General features: G+C 44.3%; 1 protein-coding gene across 1 annotated transcript in view; it reads right to left on the reverse strand.

The window, feature by feature from the left end:
- Positions 1 to 289: 289 nt before the first annotated feature.
- The window catches only part of FECH (ferrochelatase), a 40,284-nt gene continuing 19,726 nt past the window's right edge, over positions 290 to 20,847 (reverse strand). The window contains exons 5-11 of the mRNA XM_040337519.1: positions 19,240 to 19,374; positions 17,355 to 17,461; positions 16,262 to 16,360; positions 12,920 to 13,027; positions 6,360 to 6,524; positions 1,059 to 1,118; positions 290 to 621 (exon numbers count right to left, since the gene is read on the reverse strand). Of these exons, the coding sequence (XP_040193453.1) occupies positions 487 to 621; positions 1,059 to 1,118; positions 6,360 to 6,524; positions 12,920 to 13,027; positions 16,262 to 16,360; positions 17,355 to 17,461; positions 19,240 to 19,374 (809 nt within the window). The 3' untranslated portion in view covers positions 290 to 486. The remainder of the gene's footprint in view (positions 622 to 1,058; positions 1,119 to 6,359; positions 6,525 to 12,919; positions 13,028 to 16,261; positions 16,361 to 17,354; positions 17,462 to 19,239; positions 19,375 to 20,847) is intronic.

The raw sequence follows: 20,847 nt of genomic DNA on the forward strand, positions 1-20,847 counted from the left end.
TGTCCGCTTCTGACTGCAGGTGTTCTGTCACATTAGCAAACCTGCTACGCATACGCAGTAAGTATTCAGCTGACAGAATGTCACTTCCGTTACCTGATCCGACGGGTCGCCTATTCTGACAGAACACCTGCATGCCTGAGCTAAGGGAAGATGGATCCCCTAGAAATAAATGCTACATGAGTCATCTTCCCTTACTCAAGATGGCGGCAGGTAGAAATGCTAGTGCGTGTCAAAATTATTTCTCAACAAAATAAAGTACAGAGACATGGGTGGACGGGTGCATTTTCAGTTTGTGGTACTCAAATACAGTTTAGTTCCGCTTTAGACCCTCCTAAAGTGAGCCATAAAAAACAAACATTCATAGACACAAACCAAGCATAGGTTGTAAATATAAAAGTAATGCATATGTTGTGCGCCTTAGCGCTCCATGGAAATTAAGAACTCAGAGTTTGTGCCTCTTTCTACACATGTAACCCAAGTTTCAGCTCACGGCTTCTGATTCGTAAAGAACGACTTTGCTGCTCCGCAGACTGGATTGACGCACATCGGACATCGCAGAGTTAACTGTTTTGAACAGGTCTCTTTGGACTTCAGATGCGAAAGGACTAAATCGGCTAGAGCCTGGAGAAAGTAAAAAAAAAATAAAAAAAAAAGGTAAAAAGGCCAAATTGGTCAAAAGAAAACCAATAAAATGTAAACATTGTTGCACACTAAGAAGATATTGGCGACGATCAAGCATAAAACTAAGGCAAATGTCTAACTTTTTCCCCCGATCGATTCCTCCGTGCTGCTTTTCCATCTCTCAATCCGCCAGCACCCCTGGGAAGACGGACTCTACAAAAGGAAACCTTGCGACTTTAAACCCAACAGGCTGCCTCCTTCAATTCTTCAAGGTATGTATAGTCTTCCATGCAAAGTCTGACAATGTTTATCCTAGCTAGACTTCTCCCCACTTAAAAAGAATGGATTTTTCACACTGTTGCCGCAGTTAGAACCAAGAACCAATAATCACCGTCCTGCAGTCAATAGCATTAAAGCTGGTTTAACAATACTGATACCTTGGAGAACAATGGATTTCCATTAAGGGATTCCGATCGTCTGATGTTCTCAACTCCACACTGAAACAGAGGAAAAGAGAGAAGAATGACTGTGGCTCCCGCCGATCGTTGCGCACACGGCAGAACACAAGGCTTATTAAATGGATTATTTATTATGTAAAAATGCTGTAACAATGCAAGGAAATGTATAGCTAATTTTCAGAGCCCGTCGATGTGCCCTGGCTTCTCTGTGGGGGATTTCTCTTTGACAACAAAGAAGTTGTTTGAAAGTTTTCAAGAACTGATTAAGTGTTGCGGCTTACCTCCATAAGTTTTTTTTATTTAACTTGCAGACATAGAAATGGGAACATTTGAAAAAGCCGGGCTAGGAATTCTACAAGTTTTCAGCTGACACCCAACATTTGGAAAGTTCTTTTATTTTAGTAGCCAAAATCAATATACTGAACCCTGTAGACCAATGTTTCCCAACTCCAGTCCTCAAGGCACACCAACAGGTCATGTTTTCAGGATTTCCCTCAGCTGAAACGGCTGTGGTAATTACTAAGGCAGTGAAACTGATCAAATCACCTGTGCAAAATAATGAAAAGCCTGAAAACATGACCTGTTGGTGTGCCTTGAGGACTGGAGTTGGGAAAGACTGCTGTAGACCAGTGGTTCTCAAGTAGCCCGAACAGGACAGGTTTTTTGCAATTTCTCATATGCCTCATACACGCAATCGGATTTTCCGACGGGAATTGTGTGATGGAAGCGTTTTGTTGGATAATCCGACCGTTTGTACCAGTGGCGTATCTAGGGTATGGCAGCCATGGCAAGTGCCATGGGCGCCATATGAAGGGGGCGCTGTTGAGTGGCTGGGCAGCAAGGCACTTACCAGGGTCTGAGGGACTCTTCTTACCTCCTCCTGAGCATAGGCAGGATCTCCTTTTCAGCACCTTTGCTAATGGACAATGGCAGCGCTATCCCTGCTGCGTTCAGCCACAGCCCTCCCCTGTTTTCTCAGGCTCTCCCATTCCATCTGGTTGGATCGGCAATGCACAAAGAAGAAGGAGAAACATTAGTTTCTCCCTCTCCCCTGTGAAAACTGAGGCCTTAAGTGATGAAGATTTCATGACTTCCAGTATTGGTTCTGCATTTACCTGGCCTTGGAGGGCAGAGGAGGGATCAGGGGTCTAATCCCAGATTTCTCCATAAAGAGGATCTGTCACTACCCAAGGTATAACAAGGGATAAATATCACTAGATTTGTTAGCCGTTTTTTTTGTTAAGGTTATCTGAAAGATGGGTTTCAAATGTTTGACAGGGGCGCAGTTTCAGTGCTTGCCATAGGCGCTATTTTCACTACATACGCCTCTGGTTTGTACGCTACATCGGACAACTGTTATCGGAATTTGCGACAACAAATGTGGGATAGCATGCTTTAAAATTTTCGGACAACAAATGTGTCTTGTCGGATTATCCGATAGTGTGTACACAAGTGAGAAGGGAGGAACTGCCGCTCCAGGTGAGTGCAATATGCAATCAGTGTCCTCTCAGAACCCGTGGGTGCCGGCAATGCACGAAGCAGAATTCAAAAGGAAAATATGGATGCTCGCACACCAAAACTCACACTGGGGTTCAGTGCTTAGTCACAGCTGAAAGCTTTTAGCTATGACTAAGCACTGAACCCCAGTGTGAAACGTGTCAGCTATATACCCCACTGCTTGCTGTGCTTTGTAGTGCCGTTTCCCTTTTTTACCATTAAAAGCTACCTTAAGGTTTTTTGGTGTGCGGCCGTCCATATTTTCCTTTTGAATTCTCCAGTGTGTACACAAGCGCGTCGGATAAAAATCCAAAGTACAAACATGCATGCTCAGAAGCAATGCTAACCATAACACAATATTAACAGAAGTTGCCCAAAGGGTGGCGCTAAAGAGCAGAAAAAGCACATAGTTTGTTTGTTAGCCGACAAAGTTTTGCCGCCTGAATACAGAAAAAGTTCACGGCCAACGCCCTTCGGACAAAATTCCGTAGATTTATCCGATAGAAATCTGATCAGGTGTACGAGGCATTACATAAAATAGCTGTCCAAAATACCAAGCCATCGACTCTGATAAAAGGAAAACCTGCAAACATGGCCTGTCGGGGATACTTGAGGACAGGCTTGAGAACCAACTTCTGTAGACACAATCGCATTCAGCTGGTCCGCCGTTCACAATATCCTGGTTAGCCAGAGACCAGAGCTTCTGCCAGGATTTCAGAGAAGGAAACTTTTAAACACACGGAAAGAAGAGGGTGTTGTGTGAAGTGCGACTTATTTATGTGACGTCCACAGACATGCGCACAGGGTGTTCCGGACGTGCCTGGGCACACCCTAATCACCCCATGTGCATTAGCATTATTGCGGTGTACCAGCAGGAAGTTCAATTTGCCGAGCTCATTATATATATATATATATATATATATATATATATATATATATATATATATATATATATATATATATATATATATATATATATATATATATATATATATATATATAGGACACACACGCGTTTGAGCTTTAGGGTGTACACCCTAATGCAATAGGCTGCGCACACCTATGGTGAAGTGTAATAACGCAATGATAGATCCACTTTAAACTTTATCCTCTTCCACCTCTAGTGTTCTTCCAATGTGTTGCAGCGGCCTGTATCTGCTGTTAATGGAAGCTGCAATGACTGCAGCTTGCTGTACAAAGCTCCAAGAGTTGCCTTTTTTGTTTTAGTAATCACAAATTATTCTTTGATCTGCAAGTGAACAAAGGACCTTTCTACAATAATGTTCAAAAGAAAAAGACCTTTGATTGCACAGTTATCCAAGAACTACCTGTGATCAGCAGAATACTGAAGCGATAGGATGGTCCATGTCCATGAACAGCAGGGTGCAGCTATGAGGACAGGGGGGGGGGGGGGGGGTGGTGATAGAGGTCTCGCTCTACATACTGAAGCAGAGGGGTCTAGTATGTGAAAGTGTGACCCCCCATACAGATATTACAAGAAGACATGATATCAAAGTCTGCCAAAGATGCAACTATTAAAGCTCAGTTCACACTTCCGTGACTTTGGGATCCAACTTGTGAGACTCCAAGTCACAATGACATGCGAAATCCCCAGTTAGTCAGTCAATGAGAGCGGTCTTAAAGCGGAGCTCCACCCAAAAGGGAAAGCTCCGCTTGTTTGCCTCTTTCCCCCCTCTGCTGCCACATTTGGGACCTTTCAGGGGGAGCGGGTACCTGGTTTTGACAGGTACTCGCTCCAACTTCCGGCTGTGAACTCAGCTGAAAGTTTAGGCTCCCTCCTACTTCCCATGCCGCCAGGCCAGTCACAAAGCACAGTACGCTTTGCGCATGGGCAGTAGGAAACCAGCTGGGCAACCGTAAGGCTTCCCTGTTGGTTTCCCTTTAGCCAAGATGGCGGCAGCAGCAACCGAGAGCCCCCAAAAAAAACACGGCTGGGGTGAAGACACCACTGGATTCGTGGACAGGCAAGTGCCCCAATATTAAAAGTCAGCAGCTACAGTATTAATAGTTGCCAAGTTATTTTCTTCTTAAGGAGCCTGGAGCTCCTCTTTAATTAGCACTACTGAAGTCGCCTCGACTTTAGAAAAGGTTCCTGTACTACTTCAAGGCGACTTCTACTTGTATCTATAGACTTTAACTGAAGTCACCTCCGAGTCAGATCCTCATCTATATTGAGGCGATTTGGATCCAAGATTACACAGGCATTTCCTGCAGTGTAGCCCCTTCTTTGCTTCAAAGCCGCATCAAAGTAGTACTTGAGTCGCATCAAGTCGCCAGCAAATCACCAGGAAGTCGTGATTCGGGTCGCAGTAGTGTGAACCAAGGCTTAAATGGAATTTAATTTGAAAACCACACCACCCAGGCTGACAGGTAGTACTTTGACAGAAGAGACCCTACTGACCCGCACAGTGCCAGCTCGGCATCCATTCCAGACAATGCTGTGGGGTTGATTTACTAAAGTGGGAGAGTGCAAAATCTGGTGCAGCTCTGCATAGAAAACAATTAACTTCCAGGATTTTTTGTCAAAGCTTAACTGAACAGCTGCACCACATTGTGCACTCTCCAGTTTTAGTAAATCAATCCATCTGTGTCGTTATGATGCAACTCCCATGCACGTGTGGGATTAACGCCATTGCGGCACAGCCAATCAAGCTGACAAAAAGTAGATCTTATGGGGCCATGCAAGGAAAATAAAACAGCATTTTAGCTTGCACATGATTGGATGATAAAAATCAGCAGAGCTTCCCCTCATTTATCAGATATTTTCCTCAGATCTACAGCGACTGCACTTCCAAGTGCACTTGTAGTGCAAAGTGGATTTGCCTTCATTAAAAATCCGGAAGCAAAAATATGCACATATTCTTTTGCATTCGAGTCTTGGAATCATTGCAACCGCAAACAGTAGCATACGAGTGCAGTGCGATGACTCTTAGGGCCCTTTCACACGGAGTGGATCAGTAATGATCCGCTCTGTGTGTCCGCAAAGCTCAGCGGGGATCCTCCGTAAAGTCCCAGCTGAGCTGGCAGCTGACAGGGCGGTCCCCGCACACTATGCAGGGACCGCCCTGTGTTTCCTCCGCTCTCCCCTATGGGGGATCGGACGAACATGGACCGTGTGTCCGCTGACATCCGTAATCACATAGGGACCCATGTATGTCCCGTTTTCATCCGCAAACGGACGGATGAAAATGCGGACATACGGTCCGTACGTGTGAAAGGGCCCTTATAGACTATCCCATCACACTCGGTTCCACATGGACCTTCAACTACAGAGCTGGAGGAAATATCAATGAAGTACAAGTGCGCTGATGTCATTGCATATGTGATGTAGTCTATCGAGAAATACAGTCCCCTTGCTGCGTTGGCAGATGGGACCTGGAAGTTATTTCATTCAGGCGGCAGAAAGAAGAGGCGGCAGAAAGAAGAACCCCCCCGATTCTGTAAGTGGGCAGAAGGGGCAGTCAATGCTTCATGTTACACCCCAAGTATGGCTGTAACATGAAACGTTGAGGTTGATTTACTGAAACCTGGAGAGTGCAAAATCTAGTGCAGCTGTGCATCATGTTCATTCTGAGCACAAGCACACACAGGACATCTGAATGGCCACTCCTATTTTAAATACTCATGTACAGAAGCATACAAGATACAAGTCAAAAGTAGGCATTTATGTTAGTTGCATTTAAAATGGATAACAAAAAAAAAAAAAAAAAAAAATCATAACTGCAGAACCCCCCCACCCAGTATCCTTTCAGATGATCATACCTCCTGTGCAAGATGACCGGCATACTCTATATCCAGTTCATACAGTGTTTCGATGTGATCACTGGTGAAGGCAATAGGGACTAAGAGAATGTTCTTCTTTCCTCTCTGGCAGAGGCCTTTAATAGTTTCATCAGTTTGAGGTCCCAACCAGGGCAGGGGACCAACCTGAAAAGGACATAATAGAGATGACATAGAAGATCAGTTAGTCAACTGCGACAAGAAGATCACTTCAATTACACAGCCTAATAAAAACACAAAATAAGAATTTAATAACCTTTAAATTAACTGAGAAAGGTTCAAAGAATAAAAGCTCTTCCATATCGAGAATGCAGAGTTCCATCACATCTCTATGGCAGCACAGTCTTTGGAGAGTCTTGGGCTGGATTGATCACAGGCAGGCCCGATCTGGCCATAGGGCATATGCCCGGTGGCCCACAGGTCATGTCTCTAATGTAGGGGGGGGGGGTCTGTATTGTAGAGGGGGTCTGTAATGTAGGGAGGTCTGTGTAACATGCAGGGGGTCCAGATCTGTTAGGGGTCTGTGTAATGTAAAGGGGTCCAGGGTGCTGTGTAATGTAAAAGGGTCCAGAGTGCCGAGTAATGAAGGGGTCAAGAGTTGCCGGGTGCTGTGTAACGTAAAGGGGTCCAGAAGTGCAGGGTGCTGTGTAATGTAAAGGGGTCCAGGAGGTACAAGGTGCTGGAACCCCACTTCATTAACCGCCACTGTGCCCCCCCCCCCCCCCCCCGGGCTGCTCAGTCTAAAATGCCCAGGCCTATTTTTGTCCCAGTCCGGGCCTGATCACAGGAGGGAGGAGAAATATGGCCAAAAGCAGAGACTCTATACTTTGTCCTGCATAGACAAGTGACCCCACATGCTCACCGTGGTCCAGGACCGATTAGAGGTCTGAAGCACAGCAAACCACACGTGGGATGCTGTTGGAATGCATGTGGCCCAAAGGCACTTGTTGGGTACCAAGGGTCTAATAAATAAATGGCATGTACATTTAAAATAGGTGAACAAACATGTTTGCTATAAAGATGGGGTTTGGCATCTTGTGGGACAAGACTATAGTGATTAAAATTCAACTCAATGTAAATAAAAAGGTCACATCAGGCAGTATCAGAAAAAGGAAGAAGGCAACTGGCTGCTATTGTAAGCAGCAGCAGTCCCAATCTCTAGAAAGGCATTCTGTAGAGATCAGACATTCCTAACTGGATTCCCCTCTGTCTGCAGGATATAGAAAGAATAAAATGTGTTGTATGAACATAGGCTTTGTTCTTTGTCCATTAAGAGGCTTTAAAAACAGATTTATTTCCTTTGTGAGATCTGAGCAGCTTTGCAAATCACCCTTAATCTAAAGCACATGCTATACCACTATAGACGATAGAGTTTTTTCCGGTCATTATACAGTACTGCATAACACACCAGTATAGACGGCTTGGGTGCTGGGATTGTGCCCAACTAAATATCTGCATGGAGTATGTACCAGGTGTGTACAAGTGTCCCCCACCCCCTCCAACATTCCAAAAACAACTTCATTAGGCTTACTGAACCAAGCAGGACTTTGTACAGGCCTTGTTTTCTACTTTAACACTTCAGATCCAAACTGCCCTTCTAGAATAGTTATTTTGCTTAACCACTTAAGGACCATGGGTGTTTTTCAGATTTGGTGTTTGCAAGACTAAACCATTTTTTTTGCTAGAAAATTACTTAAAACCCCCAAACATTATATATATTTTTTTCTAACACCCTAGAGAATAAAATGGCGGTCATTGCAATACTTTTTGTCACACCGTATTTGCGCAGCGGTCTTACAAGCGCACTTTTTTTTGGGAAAAAAAAAAAAAACACTTTTTTGAATTAAAAAATATAAGACAATAAATTTGGCCCAATTTTTTTTATATATTGTGAAAGATAATGTTACGCCGAGTAAAATGATACCCAACATGTCACGCTTAAAAATTGCGCCCGCTCGTGGCATCAAACTTTTTTTATCTCGATAGGTGACGTTTAAAAAAATTCTATAGGTTGCATCTTTTGAGTTACAGAGAAGGTCTAGGGCTAGAATTATTGCTCTCGCTCCAACGATCGCGGTGATACCTCACTTGTGTAGTTTAAATACTGTTTTCATATGCGGGCGCTACTCACGTATGCGTTCGCTTCTGCGCGCGAGCTCGTCGGGACGGGGCATTTTAAAAAAAAAATTTTTTTGTTTTCTTATTTAATTATTTTTTACACTGAAAAAAAAATAAATACATTTTTGATCACTTTTATTCCTATTACAAGGAATGTAAACATCCCTTGTAATAGAAAAAGCATGACAGGTCCTCTTAAATATGAGATCTGGGGTCAAAAAGACCTCAGATCTCATTAGACTTAAATGCAAAAAAATAAATGGAAATATTGTAATTTGAAAGACAACAAAAAAAATGTGCCTTTAAGACGCATGGGCGGGACTGACATTTTGACGGGCGGGACGGGTGGGAGCCATCTTGCCCTCACTCGCATCCCCACACAGCAGGCTGAAGGACCCGATCGCCGCTACTGACGGCTCCGCGTGGGAGATCGGGGCGGGGGGGGGGGGCCCTCTCCCACCGCCGATAACGGCAATCTTCTCGCGGCGAATCCACCACGGAGACCGCCATTATCGTTTACAGGACTGCTCATGCTAAAGATGGATACCTCGGTTGTGGCAGCAGCTGCTTCCGTTACCGGGATATCCATCTTTAAAAAAACAGGACGTATATGTACATGAGCAGGTCCTTAAGTGGTTAGGACTTCTCTTGCCCCTTCCCATTGCTGGCTTGGCTGCCTTTGCAGTGCAGGATGGGAATTTCAGTTCAAAGATAACTTAAAGTGGAAGTTCAGCCTAAAACTAAAATCTCTAAATCTACTTGCAGCCACAATCTAAAGCCTGGTACACACAAATCGGATTTTCTGCAAAGTGTCAGACTTTTGTCCGAAGGGCGTGTGCCTGGATTTTGCCTTCCATACAAAACGGCACACAATTGTCGACCAACAAACACGAACGTAGTGGCGTACTACGTGGTTTTTCAGCTCTTGGGTGCCACCTTCTGCTAAGGTCGTGTTTGGTGAGCATTGATTCCGAGCATGCGTGTTTGTACTTTGGACTTTTGTCTAACGGACAGTTGTCCGCGGAAAATTTTAAAGCCTGCCAGCCAACATTTGTCCGCAGAAAATCCAACAACTGTCTGATGGAGCCTACAAACCGTTGGATTTTAGGCCAACAGTCTGTCTGTGCAACCTCATCTTTTATTTTTTACCAAAAAAGGTGGGTAATCTATTGTGTTTACTTGCCCTGAAATTAAGTGTACTTTTACTGAAACTCTGCGTTTTGCAAACCGTTGTGCTAATATTGTGCGACAAAGAATTGCAATCACCACTAAATATATAATGTTGGGTGTTTTATGTAACCTTTGACCTAAAATATTTTTTTTTAAACAGGTGCGAGAAAAAAAAAAAAAAAAAAAAGCAAAACTTGCTGTCTGTGTCCCCCTTTGTCCTACATCATTGAAAGTGAAAGCAAAATCATAATTTTGGGTTATCTTCAGAAAAGTAATAGAGTGGAAATCTTCCAATTTGCAACATTGGTTCTGGTGGCAACCAGGGATTCTCAAACTTTTGTGGGATTAACTCTCACTTCATAGGTGTGCGCAGCCTTTGGCATTAGGGTGTGCACCCCAAAGCTCAAACACACACTATGGATCGCTCACAATGTTCATTCAGAAAGCAAAGGGGACGGTAAATGGCATATTTACTGGCCCCTTCCCCCATTCATCCTAAAAACATCCACAGCAACAACTGGTGGGAGAGGAGGAAGCCGGCAGTGCTGTGGCGGGAAGGAGGGGGAGCCAGGGCAGTAGGGGGAATCTGTTCTGCACAGGGTGATTAGGGTGTGCCTGGGCACACCTGGCACACCCTGTGCGCACGCCTATGTCTCACTTCCTGTTTTGCCTACAAGACAGGAAGAGAAGAGATTTGCTTTGTGTTCTACTTTGAACTTGATGCTTCATGAAAGCAGAACTTCACCCTCTTAATCAACAGTGACCATTTTTAATCCTTATGCTGCTAGTTGATAGTACAGTATATCTTGTTAGTTTTAAACTTTGTTTTCTTACATTATTTCAGTTACTTTATGGTTACCAGGTTTAGGCAAATGGTGTCATACATCCCAGGAGTCTTCAGGAGGGGCTCTCAGCCAAGCACACCCTCCTGCTGGCATGCCTGAGCTAAGGGTAGATGGAGTCCAGGAAATTGATGCTAAATGAATAATCTGCCCTTACTCAAGATGGCCACAGCCAGATATGCTAGGGGGGTGTTTAACAACTTAGGCCCCTGACCTTTAGGCAGCTAAATGCCCAGGCCAGGTTTTGCGATTCGGCACTGCGTCGCTTTAACAGACAATTGCGTGGTCGTGCGACGTGGCTCCCAAACAAAATTGACGTCCTTTTTTTCCCACAAATAGAGCTTTCTTTTGGTGGCATTTGATCACCTGTGCGGTTTTTATTTTTTGCGCTATAAACAAAAATAGAGCGACAATTTTGAAAAAAAATCGCAATAAGCGTTTATCGATTGGTTTGCGCAAAATTTATAGTGTTTACAAAATAGGGGATAGTTTTATTGCATTTTTATTATTTATTTATTTTTTACTACTAATGGCGGCGATCAGCGATTTTTTTCGTGACTGCGACATTATGGCGGACACTTCGGACAATTTTTTTTTACACATTTTTGGGATTTTTGTCATTTTCACAGCAAAAAATGCATTTAAATTGCATTCTTTATTGTGAAAATGACAGTTGCAGTTTGGGAGTTAACCACAGGGGGCGCTGTAGGATTTGGTGTACACTGTGTGTGTGTTTACAACAGTAGGGGGGTGTGGCTGTAGTAATGACGTCATTGATCGTGTCTTCCCTATAAAGGGGATGACGCGATCGATGCGCCGACACAGTGAAGTACGGGGAAGCCGTGTTTACATACGGCTCTCCCCGTTCTTCAGCTCCGGGGAGCGATCGCGACGGAGCGGCTATAAACAAATAGCCGTGCCGTCGTCCCGGATCGCTCCCCGAGGGGACCCGACCACCGCAAGTCGCGGGGGGGTCCCGATCGGACCCCCGACCCACGTCTAGGCAGGGACGTACAGGTACGCCAATGTGCCTGTACGTGCCATTCTGCCGACGTATATGTACAGGCGGCGGTCGGGAAGGGGTTAAATGACGTTTTTTAAACGTCGTTTTTTTCATGCTGAAAATGATCGTGTGTACGCGGCATTATGCTGCTAGTATTAGTACATTGAAAGTACAGTATATCCTGTTTGTTTTAAACTTTGTTTTCTTACATTATTTCAGTTACTTCATGGTTTCCAGGTCTAGGAAAATGGTGTCATACATCCCAGGAGTCTTCAGGATGGGCTCTCTCAGCCAAGCACACCCTCCTGCTGGCATGCCTGAGCTAAGGGTAGATGGAATTCCAGGAAATTGATGCTACATGAATCATCTGCCCTTACTCAAGATGGCCACAGCCAGATATGCTAGGGGGGTGTTTTTTTAAAGTGATTTCCAAGAAAAATAAAAGCATGTAGACATAGATGGATGATGATGGGGATCTACTTTACCAAGAGATGGCCTTTATATGCACCTACATAGAGTTTGCGTGTACTTGTACGGGTTTCCTTTGGCTACTCCCGTTTCCTCCCACACTCCAAAGACATGCTGGTAGGTTATTTGGCGCTTCCCTAAATTGGCCTTGGTATGTGTATAAATGCATCTTAGACAGGAACCTTAGATTGCAAGTTCTATAAAAGACATGGACTGATATGAATGTACAATATACCATATTTATCGGGGTATAGCGCGCTCCCGCGTATAGCACGCACCCCTAAACTTGCCCCGAATTCCTGTGGAAAACATTTTTGTACTTACGGTGTCTTGCACGGCGTCCATCGGCGGCCTTGTCGGGTCCGGCGTCCGTCTGCGGCTTCGGGGCTCGTTTCCTGCGACGAGTTTGAATACCGAGCCGACATATACCGAGCGCAGTACACTGGTGTATCGTCGGGCAGGCTCGGCTACTCTCGCGCTGACGTCCTGTACGTCAGCGCCGAAACTGCCCGAAGATACACGAGTGTACTGCGCTCGGTATATGCCGGCGCAGTATTCAAATTCAGCGTGGGAAAGCGGGTATCGGCGTATATCGCGCACCCCTGATTTGGCCCTGATTTTCAGGGAAAAATAGTGTGCGGTATACGCCGATAAATACGGTATGTAAGAAACTGCATTAAATGGCCAGCGATATAAATACCTGTAATAAATAAAAACCTTGTATCTTACATAGACAAAGGTTTTGCTTTTTGTATTTTTAAATTATGGACGGCCTAAAGATCCTTGTGTAAAGTAACAGTTTAGCGTGCGGAAATTAAAGTCCCATTTTTGAGTTGCAGATAAAAGCGTGTTTCTTCTTCTTGCTGCAATAAAAATTAATGACTAACGTGCAGAGTGCTGCGTCTCACAGCGACTGCTCTCCGATTATCCACCAGACCTACCTTGGATTGCCAGACCAGTCTGTAGGGGTGGGAAAAATTCAGTCTCTCCATGACTTTCTGCACGGTGGCTCCCACTTCTTGGGGGTACGGATCTCCTCGATTTACAACCTGCAAACAGAGAAAGGAAAAAGGCAGACTGTGTAAAGTGGCAGATGAAATATCCTTCTGGATGGATGAGGCTGGGTGTTGTTCAGGCATCATGCAATTCCTGGAATGAGAGACCGGTGCAGAGATGGCACAGTCATGTCAATTCTGGCACTTGTAGTTCTTGGTTGCGTTTACAAACATCTAACACAGATCAAAGTCACACTGTTGCAGTCATTGAGGTGGTTTTGCACAGAGCAGCCCCGATCCTTTTTTGGGTTCTCCACAGGCGCTCCCGGACCCCTCCCTCACACCAAGTGCCTCCATAGCAGACAGCTTACAATGGGCTTGCTCCCGAGCTGCTACTCTGCGTGTCCATTCAGACAAAGAGCCATTGCTCAGCCCCACCAAGTGGATCAAAATGCTGGGAGGCAGGAGGTAGGCATTCCGATCATGTGAATGCCGCAAATGGCTGTCACAACGATCACATGATCGAAAATCTCCCGATCGCAAGTATGCATCGGGATCTTTCGCCAGTGCGCTCTCAGCACATTATTACAGTGTACATATAGGCGCATATTTGTAGCCGCTCTGCATTAAAGCCCACCCACCAAGAGGGTGCATAGATGCATGCGGTCGGAGGGAAGAGGTAAATTGCACATTACAAACTATGATGATGAATTTAGAGCTGCCTATAGAGTCCTATGTATAAAACTGTTCCAAATAGACTTCTAATAGAATTCTAAAAGTAAGACATATGTTTTGATATACGGGGACACGAACATAAAGTGAAGGGTTGTCAAATTTGTCTGGAAAAGGTGAAAATACACTTTACGACACTTCAGGTTTATTTTCCTACAGCCGCTCATTAAAAAATAGTGACCACTGGGTGGCAGTATAACAAAAAGTATCTTTACTAAACAATAACAGTTTGTTATGGACCTATTAAATTATAAACATCAGGCAGTACCCACACTCCCCGAGCACAAAATACAAGTCCTTCAAAGACCAGAGCACTTTTTGCGATTCGGCACTGCGACGCTTTAACTGACAATTGCGCGGTCGTGCGACGTGGCTCCCAAACAAAATTGGCGTCCTTTTTTCCCACAAATAGAGTTTTCTTTTGGTGGTATTTGATCACCTCTGCGGTTTTTAGTTTTTGGGCTATAAAAAAAATGGAGCGACAATTTTGAAAAAAAAAAATTATATTTTTTACTTTTTGCTATAATAAATATCCCCAAAAAAGATATAAAAAAAAGTTTTCCTCAGTTTAGGCCGATACGTATTCTTCTACATTTTTTTTTACAAAAAATATTGCATCAAGCCTTTATTGATTGGTTTGCGCAACAGTTATAGCGTTTACAAAATAGGGGGTATTTTTATGGCATTTTTGGTACTGCGACATTATATCGGACTCAGACACTTTTGACACATTTTTGGGACCATTGGCATTTTTATAGCGATCAGTGCTATAAAAATGCATTGGATTACTATAAAAATGCCACTAGCAGGGAAGGGGTTAACACTAGGGGGCGGGGAAGGGGTTAAGTATGTTCCCTGGGTGTGTTCTAACTGTAGGGGGGGGGGGGTGGCCTCACTTGGGGAAATGACTGAGCGCTGTTCATACATTGTATGAACAAAAGATCAGCATTTCTCTCCCTGACAGGACCGAGAGCTGTGTGTTTACACACACAGCTCCCGGTCCCCGCTTTGTAACGAGCAATTGCGTCTGCCCGGCGGCGATCGCGCCCACCGGGCACGCACACGGTAGTAGGGGGCGTGCACGCGCCCCTAGTGGCCTGCGCGAGAGCCGACGTATAGCTACGGGCTCTCGCGCAGGGGAGCCGACCTGCCGCCGTAAAATGACGGAGGCTGGTCGGCAAGTAGTTAAAGTGGCTGTAAACCCTTACATATACTAAGTGAAGTGACTGGACGCTGGTGATACCACTTATGTAGGAGGATTTGTTTCATATGTGTATCTGTTCACCTGCAGTCTTCTCTACATTCAAAAGTCACAAATGTATAAAGCACGTCTTGAGCTTTCAGAAAAAACAGGGGGTGGAGAGCTAAGGTTACTCACTGCAGATCTCAGTGAGGAGAGCTCTGAGAGCTGATGGGAAGGGAGCCATTTACACCGCACACAGAAACAGAGCGGAGGCTTTCAATCACATCTTGTGTGCAGGAGCTCCCTCCCCTGCCACCATGTTTCTCTTGGCGTCAGGAAAACTTGTCAGAAGGGATTCATGCTGATAGCAGAGGAACGATGCAGAAGAGAGAAATAACACTTAGTGTGTGTGTACTTGTCTTAAGTAAGAGCACTATATAGGAATAGGCTTTGTTCATATGTCTCATGTGTGAGGTTTACAACCGCTTTAAAGCGTATGTGCATTCAGCATCACAAAAAAAAAAAAATATCCTTTCCAACATAGGCATAGCAGCACAATGTTCTAAACCTACCAAACAGCAGCCAGAGATCCCCATTTTAAGCAATGCAGGCGTAAACCACATTTAAAATGATCTTCTAAAAACCATTGACAGCTCTGTCCCGAGTTATATTAGAGACCAAGCAGCCATTGGGCTATCCCATTGTACTTGTCCCATAGGATGAACTGCAACACTGCTACAGGTCGGCACGACGGCCGATCCGTCTTTACAAAAACTTGGGACAGAGCCAATGCTGGCTGCAGAGAATTTTACGAAGCCTTCTCTGAATGCAGCTTTTTATTTTACAGTTTAAAAAGAAGGGAAAGCCCTGGTTGTTAGGTAGATTTAGCACACTATCCTGCTATACCCATATGGGCAGCATAGAGTTCTTTTTGGTAAAGCTGAACATATACAAAAAAAATAAATAAATAAATAAATAAATAAAAAATGATATAATAAAAAAAAATATATATATATATATATATCAACTGCATAGCATCCCTCCATTTTTCAGGCTTGCAAGCTGGAGGTAGTGTGAATGAAGCACGAGCGTGCCAATCAGAATGGGTGTGGCCCATTCAAACTACAAGTCCACAGAGGCGGACAGGACTTGTAGTTTTCTCATTCACAGCTTCCTGCCTGTGAATAAATGATGTGGCTGTGTGGGCAGCCCTGCAGTTTTCCAAAATGTGAGAGCGGGTCTGGCACATATCACACCCTGGGTGTAATGTGTAACATGCTCCAGAACGTGAACTTACCGTTTAAAGATACTGTATACAATATGGGGAAATTGAAAAAGTAATAAAAAAAAAGATAGAAACTGAGATGACTTACTGCCATTGGCAAAGAATGAGCAGAAAAGAGAATGACCACGTCTCCTCTCTTGTCTTCCGGAAACATATTCAGCTCTTTCTGGATATGGTCGGCAAAACACTGAAATCCAATGAAACAACAAGCAGGGTGTTAATGATTTGCCTCGGATGACGTGTGTGTGTGTGTGTGTGTGTGTGTATGTGTGTATATATATATATATATATATACACACACACACACACACACACACATATATATATATATATATATATAAATATAAATAAAATAAGTTGGTTGGTGCGTGTAAACATCCAATTAAAAGCATTGGTAAACTTCCAGTGGGCCCCCCGCCTACTACAGGGGTTATCTGCTCGTTTAGCCAGGATAATGAAAAGGATGATATATTTCCCTTATTACTCGCTTACGCAAATTTACTTGGTTCTGTGTGATCGATTGCCTGAACCCCCTCCCCCACCTTTCAATGTCAGACCAGTCACAGCTCTCAGGCATTTTATCTTGATCAATGCAGGACCAGCAGTCCTGCAATGTACAACAGTACACCAGGGGCTCACCCACATTCCGGAGCATCGAATACGGTATTAGTATTTTATTTGTCATCCTCTAGATCACAGGTGTCAAGCATAAGGCCCCTGGGCCAAATCTGGCCCTTCATGCCATTTCATGTGGCCCCTGCACCTCCTCCTGCAGCTGCAGGAGAGCTCCATCCCTCCTCTGGTCCTCCTTCAGATCCTTACTTTCTGCTTTCAAGGAATGCATCCAGCTTCTTCCCAGCAGCAGCATAAGGCAAAAGGGGGGTGCACTGTGATGTAAAGGAGAGTGGGAGACTCAACTTCTGATGGTGGGGTGGCTCTTGACATCTAATGTAAGGGGAGGGGATGCGCTGGACATCTAATCTTACAGATACAACCGGTCCTTTTGAGGACATAATGCCGATGTGGCCCACAATGAAATGGAGTTTGACACCCCTGCTCTAGATAAAATGAACAGTTAACCCCTGCAGCGGGGAGGAGGACCCAGTGGAAGTGTAAATATCTGTTCTATGGGGTTCAGCTTTAAGCTAGGTGGTCAGCTCAGCTTTGATGGGGCTGCGTACCTGTACGAGGAGAGGGTGTGTTGGCCATCTGTCGATTACGCTCCACTTCATTGTGGGTTGAACCCCCTTGGAATTATAGTACCGATAAATGGCATTCAAACTGCTACCTACATGGGGGAATATTCAATTAAAAACAATGAAAAACATAAAACACACACACATAGCTCAAGTCACAAAGCCAGCACTCCGGAAAAAGGATTCTCGCTTTCAGTTATTTTCAGCTGAATTCAATGAGGTTGGAATATCAATGACTACTGCATTTTTTTTTTTTTTGCATCACAGCACACTAAGGCGAGTTACAATGCGCAATCGACGTGTTTGGAAGGAATGTGACACACACACACACACACGAAAAATGCCTTTCAATGCATGGAAAAAAAGCGCATAAAAAAAAAAAAAAAAAAAAAAAGTCAATGCAATTTCAATGTGTTTTTATTTGTGCTGTGGTGTGAATGTTCTCTGGGAATCCCAGTAGAGATCAAACAGCCCCATGACAGCCAATTAAAAAGAAAACTGTCAATCTGGTTGATCCTGCTGTTCACTGTCCGTCCCTCCTTGTCTGCGTCCCCACTGCAGCCTGAGATTATGGAGACCGGCCATTGCCTTTTCTACTGAGCATGCTCCAGTTTTAGTTCCCGTCTAAGCTGTTCGTTTCCTCCTTTTTCTCATCTGTGCAGCCCATATGACTATAGAATCACACACGTATAACACAGGGATAAGTGATAGCCCACTACCTCCATTCTCCTCTATGCTCATTAAACAGCCCTCACTATGGGGGCAAGATATTTGTTGATTAATGGAGGTTTCACCTCCCTGTAATTATAAGCACATACATACAACAGGCACAGAGTGGAGGGGCATTAAACAGGCTTTGATTGGTAGAACCTCCCCCTAGATAGCCCACACCATGACCGGATTCCAAAGGCTGTTTTTTTTTTGGAACCTGTGATTGGCAGTAGAGAATTGGAAGCTTCTCCTGCCACCGTTTCCCTGCAGACAGGCTGGTAAAGAGCTGGGTCAGATGACAGCTGTATATGGATTTAGACATTTCTTTAAATTAAAACACACAGTGCCATCATCCATATACATAAAGAGAAGGGAGGATGTAAATTAGACTGTGTGTTTAGTATTACTTCAATACATTGTGATATTCGCATAACTCCTTCCAAAAGTCGGCCCACTGCCTACATTAGGGCTGAGGGCAAGGTGCTGTGATTTTTCATGTACAGCACCCTGCTAGCCCCTTCCACCAGCCTTCATCTGCCCACATAGCATAAAGAAAGAAGCATATGGATCCAGTGGCATCATTGCTGAGTCTTACAGAAGTCTAATGAAGAAAGACGAATGTTATTGGAAAATCCAAATAACATGTACATGGAGGGGGGTTAAAGGGAGGGAGGAAGGCAAAAATATAAGAAGATTAAACTTCAGCTTTAAGTTGACAAACTGATTGTGAAGTTTGGAATTCAGTAAAGCCCTAGAACTCCTTACAGAACTAAATGCCAAAATAATATATTAAACTGCACCAAAGAGAAACTTGTGTATACGTTAAGCGGGCCTACATATGTTGAATCAAAAAATTTGATCATCCAGTCTTTGATGTTCTGCTGAAATAAAAATGCATAAAAAATAAATAAAAAAATTTACTCTGTATGGGCATTCTTCCAATTAACTGAATGAATTTCACAAATACAGTAGAGGAAATTACTAAAACTGGAGCACACAGAATCTGGTGCAGCTGTGCATGGTAACCAATCAGCTTCTAACTTTAGCTTGTTCAATTAAGCCTTGACAATAAAACCTGGAAGCCAATTGGCTACTATGCACCATATTAGGTACAATTGACAAAACTCCGGCTGTGCCAAAAGTGTCACTGAACACTTACCGGTGGTTGAACAGCTGTACTGAGGATACTGTGTGAAGGCGATCGCCCGCTCTACACCATCGCTCTCCATTTCTTGTATAGCGGCTTCAGTTAGCGGGTCAACATATCGGAAACCAATGTAATATTTATGAGGTGCTGTTAGATGACAGAAAAAATGTGTTACAGGAGAAAAGAAGGATAAAAATCAATGAGCCGACAGCGCCATACAGGAGACACTTGCTATCCAGGCCAATTCTGACACTTCGCTCCTACATGTAAAAAGCATCTTTTTATTGCTAGAAAAAGACTCAGAATCCCCAAACATTATATACGTTGTTTTTAGCAGAGACCCTAGGGAATAAAATGGTGGTCATTGCAACTGTTTTTAAATTGTGCACACTTGTGGAATGGAGCCAAACTTCAGTACTTAAATCCCCATCAATTATTTTACAGGTATGTCTGCATTTTCAGCCATCCGTTTGCGGATGAAAAAATGGGACATACATTGATCATTGATCCCTATGTGATACATTGGTCCTCTTTGTGGAGGCGGGTGATCACCCGCCTCCGCAAAGATCCAATTTTGCTGGCGTAAGAAAACCCTATTTTTTCTTCCGTCTGCGGATCGGATGAACACGGACACACGGTCCGTGTTCATCCGTTCCCCCATAAGGGAGAGCGGAGAAAAGATAGGGCGGTCCCTGCACAGTGTGCGGGGACCGCCCTGTCAGCCGCCGGCTCAGCGGGGATATACAGAGCGATCCCCGCTGAGCTTACGGACACACGGAGGCGGATCATTACAGATCCGCCCCGTGTGAAAGGGCCCTTACAGAGGAGGTTCTAGTGCTAGAATTATTGCTCTTGCTCCAACGTTCGCGGTGATACCTCACATGTGTGGTTTAAACGTTGTTTACATTTGTAGGTGCGACCTACATATGCGTTCGCTTCTGCGCGTGAGCATGTGGGAACAGGGGCGCTTTAATTTTTTTTTGGTTTTTTTGTTTATTTTACGTAGAATTTTTCTATTTTGACACTTTTTTTGATCACTTTTATTCCTATCACAAGAAATGTAAACATCCCTTGCAATAGGAATAGTGCGCGACAGGTCTGCTTTACAGCAAGATTTTGGGTCTATAAGTCCCCACATCTCACTTCTAGGCTAAGAAGCCTGAAAAAAAAAAAAAAAGCCACCCACACGGCTTCCTAGCCGAGGCAGCAACAATTTTTTCAAATGCAGAGGCCAGGCGTGACGTCATGACATCGCACCTAGCCTCCAAACGATCAAAGAAACGTCCGGGGGCCATCCGGCCTGCCAAATTCCCTATGGTAAACTTCCGGCATGGACCGATTCCTTCTCCCTCTCGTCAATTGTATGGGCGAGCCGGGAGAAGCACCGGAGGGCATCCTCTCCCACTACCTCCAAGATCAATCAAGCGCTACGGTAAAGGGAATCGCCGGCAGAAAATGAAGACGCCTGCAGCTGCACCAATCATTCAGATATCACCGCTCAAAATCAATGACTTCATATGACGTCGTTGGGCGGAAGTGGTTAAAGCAGAAATAAATCTTTTGGTAGAAGAGAATTTCTGAACTTCTGTCAGAAAACATGTACTACCTGAATATCTATTT

Source organism: Rana temporaria, chromosome 1, assembly GCF_905171775.1.
Source record: "Rana temporaria chromosome 1, aRanTem1.1, whole genome shotgun sequence".
Lineage (NCBI taxonomy): Eukaryota > Metazoa > Chordata > Amphibia > Anura > Ranidae > Rana > Rana temporaria.